At 38.2% G+C, this 18,781-nt stretch overlaps 1 protein-coding gene across 1 annotated transcript in view; it reads left to right on the top strand.

Annotated features, from left to right (window-relative positions):
• The window catches only part of LOC139449114 (inositol 1,4,5-trisphosphate-gated calcium channel ITPR2-like), a 164,825-nt gene that overhangs the window by 57,108 nt on the left and 88,936 nt on the right, over positions 1-18,781 (top strand). The window contains exons 10-17 of the mRNA XM_071230598.1: positions 222-309; positions 1,174-1,281; positions 2,000-2,145; positions 9,375-9,453; positions 10,541-10,632; positions 14,376-14,501; positions 16,032-16,082; positions 16,920-17,000. Of these exons, the coding sequence (XP_071086699.1) occupies positions 222-309; positions 1,174-1,281; positions 2,000-2,145; positions 9,375-9,453; positions 10,541-10,632; positions 14,376-14,501; positions 16,032-16,082; positions 16,920-17,000 (771 nt within the window). The remainder of the gene's footprint in view (positions 1-221; positions 310-1,173; positions 1,282-1,999; positions 2,146-9,374; positions 9,454-10,540; positions 10,633-14,375; positions 14,502-16,031; positions 16,083-16,919; positions 17,001-18,781) is intronic.

Genomic DNA, 18,781 nt, shown 5'->3' with positions numbered 1-18,781 from the left:
TCAACACCGCGTTAAACCTAATTTACACACTCACTCTACCCATCTAAACTCATCTAAACCCCTGCAAACCCTTGCTTGAGTACTGGAGTACTCTTCAGACCCTTATTCTTAGTAATGATACTTGCAGATTTTAATATGAATATCAGCACACTGTCTGACCTGCCTCTTCACTTATGAAAATTGTGTGAAATGTGTCACCATGAATGATTGTGGTGTTCCAGGTGGGAGATCTCATCAGGTTCTATCACAAGGAGATGGAGGCTTACCTTGTCGCTGAGGGCCTGTTCAATGACGAACTCACAGAAGATGGTGAGTTACTACTGATTCATGGTTTAACTTACAGTATTGTCTCACTCAAGAACTGTATCAAAAAAAATAAAATACAAAAAATACTGGTATCTGTACTTTACTAAGAAAGTGTTATCCCAAAGATACCATTTGTTACATTTGACCACTTTCTAAATGGCATTGTGTGTTCATAGTTTTCGGCCATGGGAGCCGTGCCAATTTAAACTTGTCAGAGGGGTAAACAAAATATGTGATCTAGACTACCAGTTGTCACACTTTCATGTTTGTGGAAGCCTCGGTGGCTGAGTGGGTTAGATCACTGACTTTGTGTGCTGGCGTTTAGGTGCCTCACTCTGGCATTGTGGGTTTAAAATCCCGGGTGGGACTCAACCCCCAAAAGTACGTGAATCTGTACTTTGCAAAGAAAGTGTTATACCAAATAGGACATTTGTTCGATCTATTCCGATTGACGGGACTACACTTGGGTCAAATGGGTTGTACTGAAACTACTGTATGCTTTACATATAGAAGCCCTCATGAAGGTTGAGGTAAGAATAGGTCTTTAGCAACCCAATGGTGCCAAAAGTATATTGAATACCCAGTGAAAACTTTCAATGCCCAATGTGAATGATAATTTTTAAGTCAATACTCAAAGGCTCAAAACATCTGGACCACTGCTCAGAACTCCCATATAGGACAGACCCAGGTAAATCCCTGGCAACATGTAATGGCTGCCCCAGGTATCGGAAATTCTCGTCAGATGTGACATGTTGCTGAATTATGGATGGCTGTGATATAATTCAGGGGTCAATCACCCATGACCCTGAGATCTGAGGTCTGCGTGTTGTAGGTAAATGTATGTGACACTGTTTTCTTGTTTTCTAGTTCATCTGAGGATGCGTCCGATTGACCAGGCCAACCCCAAGACTATGTTCCCTAGCAGCTCGGCAGTGACCTACTGGCAGATTGAACTCCAGGAGGGGCCAATCATAGGTTAGTTGCCATGGTGATTTGATCCTCACTAGTTTGCCAGCAATCTACTGGCTGCACGAACTTCACAAGAAATCAATCAATACAGTGATCAAACTAGGACATGTGAACTATGCAGAGTTGTGTCCCTTAAGCATGCCAGGATCCTGTGTGCATTGGTTTAAATCACAGTTTCTCTCACATGAGATACTTTGTTTGTCAGCACCATGCCTGTGTTCATGTTTCAAAACGACATTCACTTTTGGCCATTCTTTCCACATGCGACATGTGAAAATCTGGGTAGAATAGGTCTTCAGCAACCCATGCTTCCCGTAAAGGGCGACTATGCTTGTCGTAAGAGGCGACTAACGGGATCAGGCGTTCAGGCTCGCTGACTTGGTTGATGCATGTCATTGTTTCACAAGTGCGTGGATCGATGCTCATGGTGTGAGTCACAAACTAACAAACAAGATCTCATCTGGCAGAAATTTTAGATTTTATTTCCCACATTGGTGAATGAGGTGGAGTACTTCTCTTGTTAATGGGGCGGTCGGGTAGCCTAGCGGTTAAAGCGTTTGCTCATCACGCCAAAGACCCGGGTTTGATTCCCGACATGGGTACAATATGTGAAGCCCATTTCTGGTGTCCCCTGCCGTGATATTGCGGGAATATTGCTAAAAGCGGCGTAAAACCATACTCACTCACTCACTCTCTTGTTAATGTTGTCATTTCTTGCCACCAGGTGGGGTACTGAAATGGGAGCAGCAGTGTCGTATCATTCATATGTGCACACGGAAATACCTCACAGTGAACGAAAAGAGTCAAGTGACCTTGACCTCAGATTACCTTGACCCCAACACAGTTTTCAGGTTACATGCAGTGATCAGGGTGAGTTATACATTGTGAAGTTATACTTACTGTTTCCACAAAATATTAAATTTAAATAATTTTTTAAAAAGCTAAAAAGAATAATACTCTTTGTTCACAGGCACCCCCTGCGACATGACAGGTTTCGTTTTTATTTCCATTGTTCGAAAAAATATATCTTTAAAAATTCCATGTCTTAAACATATGACCGCGGAGGTGAAATGCTACAATACTTAAGAATAACATAATTTTCGAGAAATTATTGTAAACAATATTTGCTTACATACTAGCTTCAACAACAACAAAAAAGAAACCACTTGCCGCCCACACAATATTATCAAAAACATTTGCCTGAGAACCAATTCTATTATATACTTACCGTGTTTGACGTAATAAGCGCCTAGGGCGCACTCAAAAATAGAAATAGGGGGCTCTTATTAGAATATTGTTTTGGTGAAAAAAAACAGATTTGAAAGATGAATTTTGTGGTTTATGCTGACAGCCTGAAATGTTTATGTATGACAGATATATTTTTCTACAATTTAATTGCCCATAATTATAGGTGCATATAACACACGAGTGCGTATCGTCCACGAATAAATAAGTCTTGTGAACATTGATCAGTCGGAAGGGGTGCTAATTGGGGTTGTTCACTAGCCGATATATTAGCAAATACCGCCGTGGGTGCATATTAGAGTGGGGTGCTTATTACGTCAACTACGGTAAGCCTAATAGAGTTTGTCATGCCCTGCAACAGAGAGGGAGGTGGCATCAGATGTGATGGAGTTGACGTGGGGCATGTCCCAATGGCTGGAGATCGTTTCCAGTCTAGATTCTGTGATACATGACTTGGGTCAAACTGAGACACTGTGTGTGTGTACTGAAAGTAAATGTTAGGTCTAGATTGATATTCTTGGTGGAACTAAGTCAGTGTGTCTTGGATGACTTGGAAACCAGCTTGCTTGAGCTGCCAACTGACCGGAGCCTTGTCCCCCCGATACATGTTGAGGACACACACAGCTTTTGGCTTGGGCCATGATGAATTTATTGTTAGATTTTCATCCCTGTCCTCGTCACTGCCAACACCCTGCCTCGTCATTTTATTGTCTTCAAGTACCTACAGTTGTGTGTTCCATTTTTCCATTACGTGACGAAATACACGTACATAGTCGTGCCTACATTAATCCTTTGTGTGTACCACATCCAGTAACAGTTAGCAGAACTGATGTCTTGAGAGGTTTGTTGTTTTCTTTTTTAAAATATAAGAACTTAAATACCTCTCATCTTTTAGAAGTCTTGATGAGAATCTAATAATTAATTTATTGTCGCTTACGAAATTTGTTTAGAAACCAGTGTTTCCCAAACACTACATTCTTGTGCATACTTTCTTTGTTTCATTTCACATGGAAATATTTTTTTGTATTTTTTAATAAATTTTAAAATTTTAAAAATAAATGCACTGGAAATTTGGCAACATATTCATCATGAAGTCTGAATATATATATGAATATGAATATATATGAATATATATATTCAGACTTCATGATGAAAATGTTGCCAAATTACCAGTGCATTTATTTTAAAAATCTTAAAATTTATTCAAAAATACAAAAAGATATATATTCATATATATTTCAATATGGCTGTCAAAGTATTTGTCATGAAATATGAAAGATTAATACTGCTTGTGAAAGAGCAAGAAATGGCTGTGATTCCTGGCTAGATAAGATGGTTGTCCCTTACTCTGAGAATACATTCGCACTCTTTATTTGCTCTTAGTTCTTAAAAAAGAAAATTCCATTAAATTTGAATGTGATTACAAATTGTATTAAGTGGAATAAATTGTTGGTTCCCGGCTAGATAAGTGGGTTGTCCCTCCCGACAGGATTTGTTGTTCAAGTAAGTACAGGGAGGGAACGCATGTCTGGCACCGAATGGTGTACGTGCTATTGTCTGCATCGTATCGAGAAAAGTGAATCTGGACATCCATCAGCATGATTGAATGAAACGATTGCTTGAAAGTTTTAAGTAACTTGCTAGCGAAATTAATCTTAGTGGTCTGGCTTGCCGTTGATGTTATGCGCTGTTGCAAGTTTGGATTTATTATTTTAAATTATTTGAAAATTAATTGATTCGATGGGAAAGAATTACTTAATAAATAATGCATGAAACATTGAATAATTCTTAACGTTCAGTGTTAAATCTTTTTGTGAATAGTATCTTAAGCATGTTTAATGTATGGCAATTGAGACAAAATGTTTAAGCGATACAATATGTCTTGGCGTCTGTAGTCTATAGATAATGGTTAGGCCGAATTGTTATAACATGAGGGCACAAGTACTTATACCCGATTCATCTAATGTTATAACAACTAGGGGCTCACCATTCATCTAGTCTACAGATGCTGCTGATGTTATGTTATGTTATGTTATGATTGTATTATCGCCTGTATTGTCGTGTAGTTGACTTGATCAGACTTGAAGTGTAGGACTTATATATCCACAATCAGGGCCGTGCCACCGATGTAAGGCATGTATAGCAATGTAGAACAGCCAGTGGCTCTTACATTTAGTTTACTTACTGTCGGTAACACCGCCTTGTGTATCAAATAAGATCCAAGTTGAATAAAATAATATACAAAATACATCAGTGAAAGATTTATTATTAAATGTTATTTTGACACAAACAAAACATAAGGAACAAGAATACGCCCTGAAATGCCAAGGTTTCAAATGGTTATGTTCACGTTGTGTCATTGTGTGACCTTGACCTTGACCTTGACGGCAAATTGAGAATCAAGGTCACAGTCGAAGTTACTCTGCCTACTGCTGACATGAAAGGGAAATGTGAACTTTTCAGACTCTGCGACATCATGGAACCAGAATGTAGTTAACCCTGGACTTTCCTAGAAACATCGAGTGATTGAGAGTAGTTCAGGCACAAAAGTAGCTGGCAGATCGACGGCCACATGGCTAGGTTTTTTTTAACGGGAGTGGCCTTGTAGAGTGTCCCTAAACTTGGATAATGTATGTGGCCAGTGACTGACATGATTTGTATTGTTGAGGTTACCCAGCCACTGCGCAGTCTCTGACCAAAGGGGGTGGATAACCTGCCAACATACAACCCAATCTGTTGTCTATTAAATGATGGTTGTCGCCGCCAACCATGATAGTGGGGCAGTCGGGTAGCCTAGCTGTTAAAGCGTTCGCTCGTCACGCCAAAGACCCGGGTTCGATTCCCGACATGGGTACAATGTGTGAAGCCCAATTCTGGTGTCCCCCGCTGTGATATTGCTGGAATATTGCTAAAAGCGGCGTAAAACCATACTCACTCACTCCAACCATGATAGCATTTCATATAATATTTTGGATGAAATGTGTATGCATGGTCATTTTTCAGGATAGTTTCAAACAGGTCCTTATTTGCATGAACATGTTGTTTTATATTATGCAGACCGTGGTTTTATGTAAAACAATACAATTTTCAAATCAATGAAAATTGATAATAGGACCAGGTTTTGATGTGATTGAAAGTTGGGTTAAAACTTATATGTGTGCTTATAAGTAAATTGCAGTTCTTGAATAAATTTAAAATCTTGGAATGTTATCATAGTAATAAAACAGTCATAATAAATGGAACTATTGTAAGTGTTAGGTATTATTGCAGGTCAGTTTAGCCCTCGGCATGTGCATGTGATTGGCGGCATCCAGCATGATTCCAAATTTCCAACAAATTTCTATTTTTGCTGCTTTAATTCTCCTTCAAAGTTCATTTGTTTGTATTATGTCCATATTTATCCAATATTTGAAAATAAAATAAATAAATACATCTGTTAATAAACAGAATCAACAAAAAAAGAAATGAATGAATAAAATATCAATTTAGCTGCTACGAGAAACATGCATATATTGAATTGTTTAGTCATGGTGTTTGCCATTTACCAAATATCAGCACAACAGACGATGCGATGTCACCATAATGTCCTGACATTCAATGCAAATTGTGATGTTAGTTTCCCTGTCAATCAATGTTGTCACATGATTATTGATGTGCTTGTCCATGTGTCGATATTGCCTGGCGTTATGTCTGGTTCCCAGAACAGTTCTTGATGAAGACCATGGTATTTGATTGCTCTACATGATTAATGACTAGTCACAATATTCCAGATGCCATTGTGTGTTGTTTATGAATAGTTTTTCATGTTTATTCTGCTTGCCAATTTTACACTTAATGTACTTTTGTAATGATATTTTGGGCAGGACCAATATATTTTCGTAGGTTGCCCTAGAGTTTGCAAAGTAATAAAAAGTAAAAAACATCATTACTGTTTATGATAAAACGTTATTGATAACAATATTTTGTTAGCATGGTATTGTTGTAGTATTGTTCAAAGAATAATTTTAATTGAGTTTTCCACTCAAACCAGTCATGAGAAATTACTTTTTGTGTTTTTTTTTTTTCCTTCTGCCTATTGAAATGTTGAAGAAAATCTGAAAAAATAAGATGAAATTCCATTGGTCAGTTCTTACGACTGTTGTAAAGCTGTTTAAATGTGATATCTAATGGATCTGTGAAGATCCGGGGTAGAATAGGTCTTCAGTAACCCATGCTTGCCGTAAGGGGACTATGCTTGTCGCAAGAGGCGACTAACGGGATGGGCATGATCGCTGACTTGGTTGATGCATGTCATCGCATCCCAATTGATGCTCATGATGTCAATCACTGGATTGTCTGGTCCAGACTCGATTATTTACAGACCGCCGTCAAATAGCTGGAATATTGCTGAGTGCGGTGTTAAACAACAAACAAACAAACAAACAATGATATCTAATGAGAATTTTCTTCCTGTTAGACCATGGTTACTTTTACTATACTCAGTGATAGATAGATGGGGATAATTCATGTTAGTGTAAAACTCATAGGTGAAAAATGGACGCTGGAAATGTGTACCCGTGTTTATACTGACTGTATGTTCATCAGTTCCATGGGAATATTGAATACTATTTGTGTGACAACCTTTCCAAGCAATCAAACATTGCACTATTCCATCCTTTTGTCATTAATACTTTCAACTATTTTATTCCCTCGATCGACAGCTTCTGGTAGGTGTCTCATCTGGGTCTTCTTCTTTTTTTTCTGGGAATGTCTGCTTTTTATTACCATAATGTATTTTGGTTTTCGCTGTGAGATTTTGTTGTTTTGTGTTGGTGGGTATATGTTTCTGACACTTCATGTTGTTGTATTTTAACATTGCTTTGTTTTATCATTATTTCATCACTTTATTTTGTCATTGTTTTATTCTAAAATGTTTTTATTTTGTCATATTGTGGTATATTTGGTTGGTTACCCAAAAAATCACCCCAGTGGGGTAGTCAAGTGGTAAAAGCGTTTGCTCCTCACACCGAAGACACAGGTTCAATTGCCCACAATGTATAGCCAATTTCTTGTACTGCCCTATGATTTTGGTGGAACATTGCAGAGAGTGGCGTAAAACCCAACTGACTCATTACCATGAAGAACATGAGGATTTGGGGCAGTCAGGTAGCCTAGTGGTTAAAGCATTTGCTCGTCATGTCGAAGACCCGGGTTCGATTCCCGACATGGCTACAATATGTGAAGCCTATTTCTGGTGTCCCCCGTAATGATATTGGTGGAATATTGCTAAAAGCGGCGTAAAACCATACTCACTCACTCACATAAGGATTTAAATTTTCTGATCAACTAACTGAGAACTTTTGGGTTTAGCTTGTTATTCAGAAAAGCAAACATCATATCATTACCTTACTTTTCACTGTGGCTTACTTGTTGTTTTCTCAAACCGTTGTCCTTGGTTTTCCTTTCAATATGTTCCTTGAAGTGCTGATGCTGCTGTGATCTGTACCTGAATCTTGTTCCTTGTGTCTTACAATCCAGTGACTAATCATTGTAGTTACATCAGTGTGTATGTGGCGATGGGGAAGCTGACTTGACATTTAATGGGTTCATTTCTTCTTAAATGTTTAGATATGAGACTTTTGTCTTTTTTTGTTTTCTCTGTTTTCTGTTAATTATGAGTATTTGATGGCTGCCATTTATGCAAGGACTGAGAAAGACATCGTGTCTCCAAGATAATTAATTTATTTATTTTAAACTTCAATATGTAAACTCAGATTTATACATACTAAGCTGGAGTTGATCCGGGATGGTGGAAAGGGCTGCAGGGAGGGGCTACTCTTACATGTAAACAATAACATGTGAGGTTGGCAACATAAGTTTTTGAAAAAAGGGTATGTGTGCACACAAGCGCTACCACCCAATATATGTTCCAGTAATTAAGAAAAGATGCATGAAATCCTCTTATGGGAAAATCTTTTTGTAGTTATTAATTATTTGATGACCACTATGAATGTCACTATTGAGGAGAGAAACAGCAAAATATTAAGAAAACTGGTGGTTAGTCTTGAGAACTTATAATTTTTTCGTAATAAAAAGTTAGTTGGTCCCGAAATGTAAATCTAGATTAAGTTATTGAGCGTAAGGGATGTATAAACTCGAGTAAGGCTTGTTCCCCACACATGTCAGCGTGCTGTCGTAACTTCAGTATGCCTGATATCAATCAAAACTCCCAAGAGTTGTCTCCTTTGTGCCGCCTTGGGAAGACTATTTGTCTTGTCATTATTTCATCTTGCTAATCATGCTTACTGTGTGGTTTAAGCCAAGTCTGTTAATATTTGGTTTATTTCAACTTCTGTTTTTCATCTCACACTTTTTTTTATGTCACATATGTTTTGCCTTCCTTGATACGATGTTGTTATTTTCACTTGTATTAAAAAAGTAAATGTCGTAAATTGTAAGTAAAGATATTTTACTGCTGGTTTCTATTTTAACATTAGACATTAATGCTACTATGTATTTAGTAGTGGTAAAACATTTAAAGGTTCATGCTTTATTCAAAAATATAAAAACAACATGTCGTAAGATGCGCCTAACGCGATCGTGTGGTCAGGCTCGCTGACTTGGTTGATGCAAGTCATTGTCTCCCAATTGCGTGGATCAATGCTCATGATGTCAATCACTGGATTGTCTGGTCCAGACTTATTATTCACAGACTGCCGTCATATAGCTGGAATATTGCCGAGTACGGTGTTAAACAATAAACAAACAATATAAAATGTTGTAAGAATATTGAGTTAGTTCCCATCACATGGCCATGTCTGTTACCCAAAGGTACACTGGTACACAGTATATAAATGTGTGTTTGTGTATTGCAGGACAGTGATGATATTCCCTTTGAGAGCTATTGCCGCATCGAACATGTGGTCACTGGGCACTGGCTGCATGCTCTCACCGGTGAGTACAAGCATCATGACATGTCATTAGTCTACAGGTTGTGTTGGCCCCGGTGTCTTGTCTTACAGAGGTACATATTGGCTGAGGGTTGAGGTGTCCAGAATAACAGGGTTATGTAAATAGCAGTGTTGTGTGTTTCAGAGTAATGTATGGGGGCTAATTGTAAGGTGTCTGGATTAACAAGGTTTTGTATACAGCAGTGTGTGTGTGTGTGTTAGTGTTACAGAGGAGTATGTTAAGTATAATGTGTCGACATTGACAAGATTGTGTATACAGCAGTGTCTGTGTTACAGAGGAGTACATGAGATGTAGGTATGATGTGTCCACATTGACAAGATTGTGTATACAGCAGTGTCTGTGTTACAGAGGAGTACATGAGATGTAGGTATGATGTGTCCACAGTGACAAGATTGTGTATACAGCAGTGTCAGTGTTACAGAGGAGTACATGAGATGTAGGTATGATGTGTCCACATTGACAAGATTGTGTATACAGCAGTGTCAGTGTTACAGAGGAGTACATGAGATGTAGGTATGATGTGTCCACATTGACAAGATTGTGTATACACCTGTGTCTGTGTTACAGAGGAGTACATGAGATGTAGGTATAATGTGTCCACAGTGACAAGATTGTGTATAACTCAGTGTCTGTTACAGAGGAGTACACGAGATGTAGGTATGATGTGTCCACAGTGACAAGATTGTGTATACAGCAGTGTCTGTTACAGAGGGATACATGAGATGTAGGTATGATGTGTCCACATTGACAAGATTGTGTATACAGCAGTGTCAGTGTTACAGAGGAGTACATGAGATGTAGGTATGATGTGTCCACATTGACAAGATTGTGTTACAGCAGTGTCTGTTACAGAGGAGTACATGAGATATAGGTATAATGTGTCCACATTGACAATATTGTGTATACAGCAGTGTCTGTGTTACAGAGGAGTACATGAGATGTAAGTATAATGTGTCCACAGTGACAAGATTGTGTATAACGCAGTGTCTGTTACAGAGGAGTACATGAGATGTAGGTATGATGTGCCCACATTCACAAGATTGTGTATACAGCAGTGTCTGTGTTACAGAGGAGTACATGTGGAAGCAGCGTGCCAAGCTGAAGGAGGACAAGGATAACTCCATGGGAGCCCTCAAGTACAGCACGGCTCAGCTCAAGAAGGTAACAGTGGCAGATAAACACCAAGAGTACTGCAGGCAATAATCATGAACTCTGTTCATGAAAACTGCTTGAATGAATCTATGAATATTGTATGAACCAGTGTTACAGAATAGGATGTAAACAGTTAATGAATACTATGTTAACAGTTCATTGTTGCTGCATAGATTGTTCATGAATACTATATTAACAGTTCAGGTCATACTACATAAAATCAGTTCCTCAAGGCTCCATAGATAATTCATGAATGGTTGTTTTTTCCACAAATAATTCATGATCAGTTAATGAAGTTCCAGTAATGTGTATATGGTATCTAACACTATGTGTGTGTACTAGTTAGATGAATTACACAAAGCATGTCATAGTATAGAGGAATGGATTGAGATCACATTTCACAGGTAATATAGTTGTCACTAAGTTTAAAAGATTAAATATTGGATGGAACACCCATCATATCTGACAATGCTGCCATTCAGAAGAGACTTTGATACTTCCAATATTCTTTGGTATTTCAGAATTAGATCAGGTTTATGAATTTTTGTGCACCTTAGAAACACAATACTTGTAATTGTAATACACTTATTTATTAAGTCTGTTGGTTTTAATGTTGATATCAGAACAAAGGTGGCTATTTTGAAACATTCAAATCATGAGATGACAATTTTTTGAGAGCAGCTTCAGAGTGGAAAGAAGATGAAAGTAAGGGAGACAACTCCTGATGCTCATTTTCATGTTCTCTCGTGCTTGCTACATGTCCCGTTCGGTTCATCATTTTCCATCTTAACTTATTTTAAAATAAAACTTTTTCATCTTCATTCTTGCAAGTTTAACTTTGTATTTATTTATTTCATAACCAAAAGATGGTTACGTAAAGTAGGTTGTCATAGAAACAAAGTAAGCAGTATTTTTAGCAGAGATGGCTTATGATAATGGAGATGGTTTTGTTGCTTATATTTACATATAGTCGTAACTGTGATTGGTGAGATTTGAGTGTTTGGATCTAGCATGGTTAAATTGCTCATGAAGCTGTTTCATAATGTTCTAAAACTTTTCATAATTTTCATACTCAGTTTATGTTGTAAGATGCATGTGTACCAACAAGTTGTGTATTTATTGATAATTATAGGAAGTAAGGACAGGTTCAATAGAGTATGTATTCTCATTCATGATAGAAACACAATACTTTAAATATTTGATTAACCCTGAGTAAGTATAATAATAAACTGACTTCTTAACATTGCTTTAATATCAGTTTTATTTTAAAAGCAAGACAACTTTTTCCCTCGGTCTCTCTGATGCAGTCATAAACACAAACACATCCTTCACTTTCACCCTTCTTTTAATCACACACGTCACTATCACAGGAAAAGAAAGTGGAGGCAAGTTTCTAGTTTGTCTTGTGTTATTCGTTGTTTGTGTATGTTGTTTGTATTTTCAAACCCTTTTTGATATTATTGTGCCAAATATGTCAGTTTGTATATCCCAGAATCAGTGAATCAATATTCTGCAGGGCCCAATCAGTATCAATGCATCAATATTCTGCAGGGCCCAATCAGTATCAATGCATTAATATTCTGTAGGGCCCAATCAGTATCAAGGCATCAATATTCTGCAGGGCCCAATCAGTATCAATGCATCAATATTCTGTAGGGCCCAATCAGTATCAATGCATCAATATTCTGCAGGGCCCAATCAGTATCAATGCATCAATAGTCTGTAGGGCCCAATCAGTATCAATGCATCAATATTCTGCAGGGCCCAATCAGTATCAATGCATCAATATTCTGTAGGGCCCAATCAGAATCAAGGCATCAATATTCTGCAGGGCTAAATCAGTATCAAGGCATCAATATTCTGCAGGGCTAAATCAGTATCAACGCATCAACTATCTGTAGGGCCCAATCAGAATCAAGGCATCAACATTCTGTAGGGCCCAATCAGAATCAAGACAGAATCATAGGATTTGAGAATAGTTTGATCTTTCTCCAGTTTATCTTACTTAAAAAAACCATGAAAACATTGAAAGTAGATGACAACCTTGGGATATTTCTGAAATCCATAGTATTTGTCTGATTTCGTCATTGTACTTGATAATTTTTGACAATGCTTTTGAATTTCTGCTCTGAATGTGTACCTTTGTATTTGTTTTGATGTTGTTTTGTTGATGTTGTCAGTCTGGACTATTATAGATTTACACATTACAGTCTTCTTCATCATTGATGTTTCTTAGTGGAATAAATAATATCTGTTTGTTTGGAATAAGCTAGTTGAGAAAACTTAAGTAATTTCATAAGTCATTTCAAAATAATAAATGTTCAGATGGAATCGTTTTTTCTTCTGACCAACCTTGACATGCTCAGGTCAGACTTAACGAAACTTTTGATTTGAAATATTTGCATTTTGGCCTAAAAGATTTTCCAGAACAGCAAATAGAATTGGTTTTATCTGCTATATTGTTACAGTTCTCTGTCTCCCTGTATGTAGTTTCAGTGTCACTAACGAAAGACCTTAACTCCGATTTGATGCCTCTGTTAACATCTTCAGAAGCCTCTATTAGAGATCATGGCAGGTGAACCCAGAGCAAACGTTGACCACCCAATCAAAATGAAGATTGAATGGTTTTTTTTAGCCAATCAGATATCAGCTTTTTAGAACGATTCACAAAGTATTGATCTTTGCTAACTAGTACATTCTTTTCTATGTAGATGCCACAGCCCTCACAAGTGACAGATCTGAAACGTATTTTTTTCTATTTGGGATTACCTGTTTATATTTGTGAGCTTGAAGGTATCATATTGTCTACCATGAATTTGGGAATTACTCTATTCTGATTGGTCAATGAAAGGTTTCAACTCACAATAACCACCTCTGATTAACACAGCCTATTAGATTACTGCATCGCTGCAGAAGATCATTTTAGTAGAAAGAACTTCTTTCTCAGTCATTGTCGGTAGGCATTTTTGAATAATTATAAGTGAAATTTTTGGTTATAAGATGCAGATTTTATAGTGAGCAATAAGACAGCTGTTTAAGTGGTGACTGCTCTGAATCAGGCAATTAACGTTTGTGAGATACAGAAATCAGATATACTTCTCTGAATATTTTGCTCACTCCCAGAAGCCCACTCTGATTGGCTCTTTAGACAGTTCATTTGACGTAACCTCCATATAAAGGTTTGACAGATCTTGATGGACAGGGGTATTAAATTGGAGAAATGACTTTTTTTGAAGAGGGTGTTTGTTGTTTGTACATTTGGTGATGAAAAGTCTACAATGCATTGACATCAACCATTTTGTATCAGTCAAGACCCAATGCCTTTGATTAATAGGGGCGGTCAGGTTGCCTAGTGGTAAGAGCTATTCATCACGCTGAAGCCCCCGTTTTCGACTCCCCACATGGGTACACTGTGTGAAGCCCATTTCTGGTGTCCCCCGCCGTGATCTGCTGGAATATTGCAAAAAGTGGCGTAAAACCATGCTCACTTACTTCAATTAATCTTATTGCCGATTCCCCATAATTGCCAAGAAACACTCGGTCATCATGTTTGATGCTGTTTGATGTTTGATGTTTGATGATTTCATGACCAACATAATGAGAATGAGGCTTGAATCATGTGACTATGTCCAGGTCATGTGACTTGTGAAGTCAGTTATTTACAGAGTCTGTGTCACATAAGGATTCAGATTCATGGTGCAGGTTGCGTTGGAATTGGAATGTTAATATCTCCTTGTCATGTGGCTGTTCAGATCGAGGCTATTCGAGAGAAGCAGTACGACGACGCCTTCACACTACAAGCAGTTGACCCTGACCTTGTGGACATCTTCCACTACATGGCGGGAATGGTGCCTTTCATCCAGAAACTAGTCAAAGATGTGAGTGCTTTTGGTGTTTTGTGAATTTCAGGAATTAAGCTGAAGAAAAGATTTGTTCTTGGACAAAGCTTTTTTAAAGCTAATAATATATTTAAAAAAAGATAGATTGAAGGTATTATGATATATTCTACCATGAATTTGGGGAATACTCGATTCTGATTGGTCAATGCGAGGTTTTAAATCACAGTAACCACCTCTGATTGAAATAGCCTATCAGATGACTGCATTGCTGCAGAAGATCATATTAATAGAAAGAACTTCTTTTTTGGTCATTGTCGGTAGGCATTAGGAATAATTATATGTAATATTACAGGTTTTAAAATGCAAATTTATGGTGAGCAATCTGACAGCTGTTCCTGGGTCAGGCAAATTAGTGTCGGATGGTGTGTGCATTGATTCACAGTTAGGGCACTGTTCACAGTTGATAATAATTGACAGTTGAGACATTGATGGTCCATTGCATTATCACACACAGTTGAGACATGATGATCTACTGCGTTATCACGCACAGTTGAGACATGATGGCCCACTGTGTTATCACACAGTTGAGACATGATGATCTACTGCATTATCACACACAGTTGAGACATGATGACCCACTGCATTATCACACACAGTTGAGACATGATGGCCGACTGTGTTATCACACAGTTGAGACATGATGATCTACTGTGTTATCACACAGTTGAGACATGATGGTCCATTGCATTATTACACACAGTTGAGACATGATGACCCACTGTGTTATCACACAGTTGAGACATGATGATCTACTGTGTTATCACACAGTTGAGACATGATGGCCCACTGTGTTATCACACACAGTTGAGACATGATGACCCACTGCATTATCACACACAGTTGAGACATGATGGCCGACTGCGTTATCACACAGTTGAGACATGATGACCCACTGCATTATCACACACAGTTGAGACATGATGGCCCACTGCATTATCACACACAGTTGAGACATGATGGCCCACTGAGTTATCACACATAGTTGAGACATGATGGCCAACTGCTTTATCACACACAGTTGAGACATGATGGCCCATTGCGTTATCACACACAGTTGAGACATGATGGCCCATTGCGTTATCACACACAGTTGAGACATGATGGCCCACTGTGTTATCACACAGTTGAGACATAATGGCCCACTGTGTTATCACACATAGTTGAGACATGATGGCCCAATGTGTTATCACACACAGTTGAGACATGATGGCCCATTGCGTTATCACACAGTTGAGACATGATGGCCCACTGCGTTATCATACACAGTTGAGACATGATGGCCCACTGTGTTATCACATACAGTTGAGACATGATTGCCCACTGCGTTATCACACACAGTTGAGACATGATGGCCCACTGTGTTATCACACACAGTTGAGACATGATGGCCCACTGCATTATCACACACAGTTGAGACATGATGATCTACTGTGTTATCATCTGATAGCATCCAGATCCATGGATGTGTTTCTTTTATTGACTGGACTGTTGCTTGAATCAATTTTTCAGAAAAAAGATGATGTTATCCTGAATGCCAAGATGGCTCACACCGTTATCATGGTAAGTGGAGATTTCAGCCCTGGATCTCATGGGAGTCGTCCCAGTGGATCTGAGGAACCCAACTTGTCTCGTGTTTGTTTGTTTCTCGTTTAACGTCGCACTCAGCAATATTTCAGGTGTATGACAGCGGGCTGTAAATAATCAAGTCTGGACCAGACAATCCAGTGATTACCATCACGAGCACTGATCCACCCAATTGGGATATGATGACATGCATCAACCAAGTCAGGGACAAGCACTCTCACAGATCTTCACTGGTCAGATCTGATTTGCAGATAATCGAGACTGACTATTCTCTGGTGTTGATGCTTTATATTTATGATTTATACAAATTGGGTAAGGCTTTTTATTCCTTTGTTCTTGGTTTACAAAATATGTGCCTCAAAATTCAAAATAAATGAATACATGCCAGAAAAGAATTTGGTTTTGGTAGTCAGAGTTGCCAGGACATTATATGCACCTTGTAACCGCCACAAATATTTGCCATAAAAGTCACCAGTTTGTTGATCAGCATTGTGATTGTTATTTTGTGGTAGCCTTGTGGTTATAGCGTTTGCTCGTAACACTGAAGACCCGGGTTCAATTCCCCACATGGGCACAATGTGTAAAGCCCATTTCTGGTGTTCCCTGCCACAACATTGCTGGAATATTTCTAAAAGCACTGTAAGACCATGTCTTTTTTTTTTTTAATTTTAAATTGTGTGTCAGTTTTGTAAATCATTGGTTGTAAGAAATATAAGCCATTACACAACCATCATCACCAGATGCACCAACCTAGGCGGAGAAGGTGTTCATCATCCATTTGTTAATAAATTTGGTTATTTTCTTCTCTTTTAGGCGCTGTCGGAGATGAAGAAGTTTATGATTGTAGACAGTGTGCCGAACAAACGGCGCCAGAAGCTCATGAGAAATCTCAGGGTGAGTTGATGGGAATATTAGTCAGTTTAAAATACAGTTTGCAATTATCTCTGCATTATTCCTTTAGCATGGTCTGATGTAAAAATAATTTGTCAACACACTCAATGGTTTTCAATGTGAAAAATCATATGTCCTTTCTTTGGCTTCAATGCTTTTAGCATCATCTTTTGTAGAAATAATTGTCAACAGACTTAATGGGTTTTCAGATGGCAGAGTGTGGACATTCGAAAGTCACATGATCAGATTTGCACTTGTTTTCTATACATGGCCTGGGTGCTTCAACCTGCGTGTGTTTAAACCTATGTGTGTTTGTTTATACCTATGTGTGTGTGCTGCTACCTGTGTGTGTGTTTATACCTATGTGTAAGTGCTGCTACCTGTGTGTGTGTGTTTATACCTATGTGTGTCTGTTTATACCTATGTGTGTCTGTTTATACCTATGTGTGTGTGCTGCTACCTGTGTGTGTGTGTTTATACCTATGTGTGTCTGTTTATACCTGTGTGTGTGCTGCTACCTGTGTGTGTGTGTTTATACCTATGTGTGTGTGTTTATACCTATGTGTGTGTGCTGCTACCTATGTGTTTGTGTTAATACCTATGTGTGTGTGCTGCTACCTGTATGTGTGTGTTTATACCTATGTGTGTGTGTTTATACCTATGTGTGTGTGCTGCTACCTGTGTGTCTGTTTATACTTATGTGTGTGTGCTGCTGCCTGTGTGTTTGTGTTAATACCTATGTGTGTGTGCTGCTACCTGTATGTGTGTGTTTATACCTATGTGTGTGTGCTGCTACCTGTATGTGTGTGTTTATACCTATGTGTGTGTGCTGCTACCTGTGTGTTTGTGTTTATACCTATGTGTGTGTGTTTATACCTATGTGTGTGTGTTTATACCTATGTGTGTGTGTTTATACCTATGTGTGTGTTTATACCTGTGTGTGTGTGTTTATGCCTATGTTTGTGTGTTTATACCTATCTGTGTGTGTTTATACCTATGTGTGTGTGTTTATGCCTATGTGTGTGTGTTTATACCTATGTGTGTGTGTTTATACCTGTGTGTGTGTGTTTATACCTATGTGTGTGTGTTTATACCTATGTGTGTGTGTTTATACCTATGTGTGTTTGTTTATACCTATGTGTGTGTGTTTATACCTATGTGTGTGTTTATACCTATGTGTGTGTGTTTATACCTATGTGTGTGTGTTTATACCTATGTGTGTGTGTTTATACCTATGTGTGTGTTTATACCTATGTGTGTGTGTTTATACCTATGTGTGTGTTTATGCCTGTGTGTGTGTGTTTATGCCTATGTGTGTGTGTTTATACCTATGTGTGTGTTTATGCCTGTGTGTGTGTGTTTATGCCTATGTGTGTGTGTTTATACCTATGTGTGTGTGTTTATACCTATGTGTGTGTGTTTATACCTGTGTGTGTGTTTATACCTATGTGTGTGTGTATATACCTATGTGTGTTTGTTTATACCTATGTGTGTGTGTTTATACCTATGTGTGTGTTTATGCCTATGTGTGATTATACCTATGTGTGTGTGCTGCTACCTGTGTGTGTGTGTTTATACCTATGTGTGTGTTTATACCTATGTGTGTGTGTTTATACCTATGTGTGTGTGTGTTTATACCTATGTGTGTGTGTTTATGCCTATGTTTGTGTGTTTATACCTATGTGTGTGTGTTTATACCTATGTGTGTGTGTTTATACCTATGCGTGTTTGTTTATACCTATGTGTGTGTGTTTATACCTATGTGTGTGTTTATACGTATGTGT

Source organism: Haliotis cracherodii, unplaced genomic scaffold (genome assembly GCF_022045235.1).
Source record: "Haliotis cracherodii isolate W230 unplaced genomic scaffold, xgHalCrac1.p SCAF_7, whole genome shotgun sequence".
Lineage (NCBI taxonomy): Eukaryota > Metazoa > Mollusca > Gastropoda > Lepetellida > Haliotidae > Haliotis > Haliotis cracherodii.
This window is presented reverse-complemented; position numbering and strand designations above follow the sequence as displayed.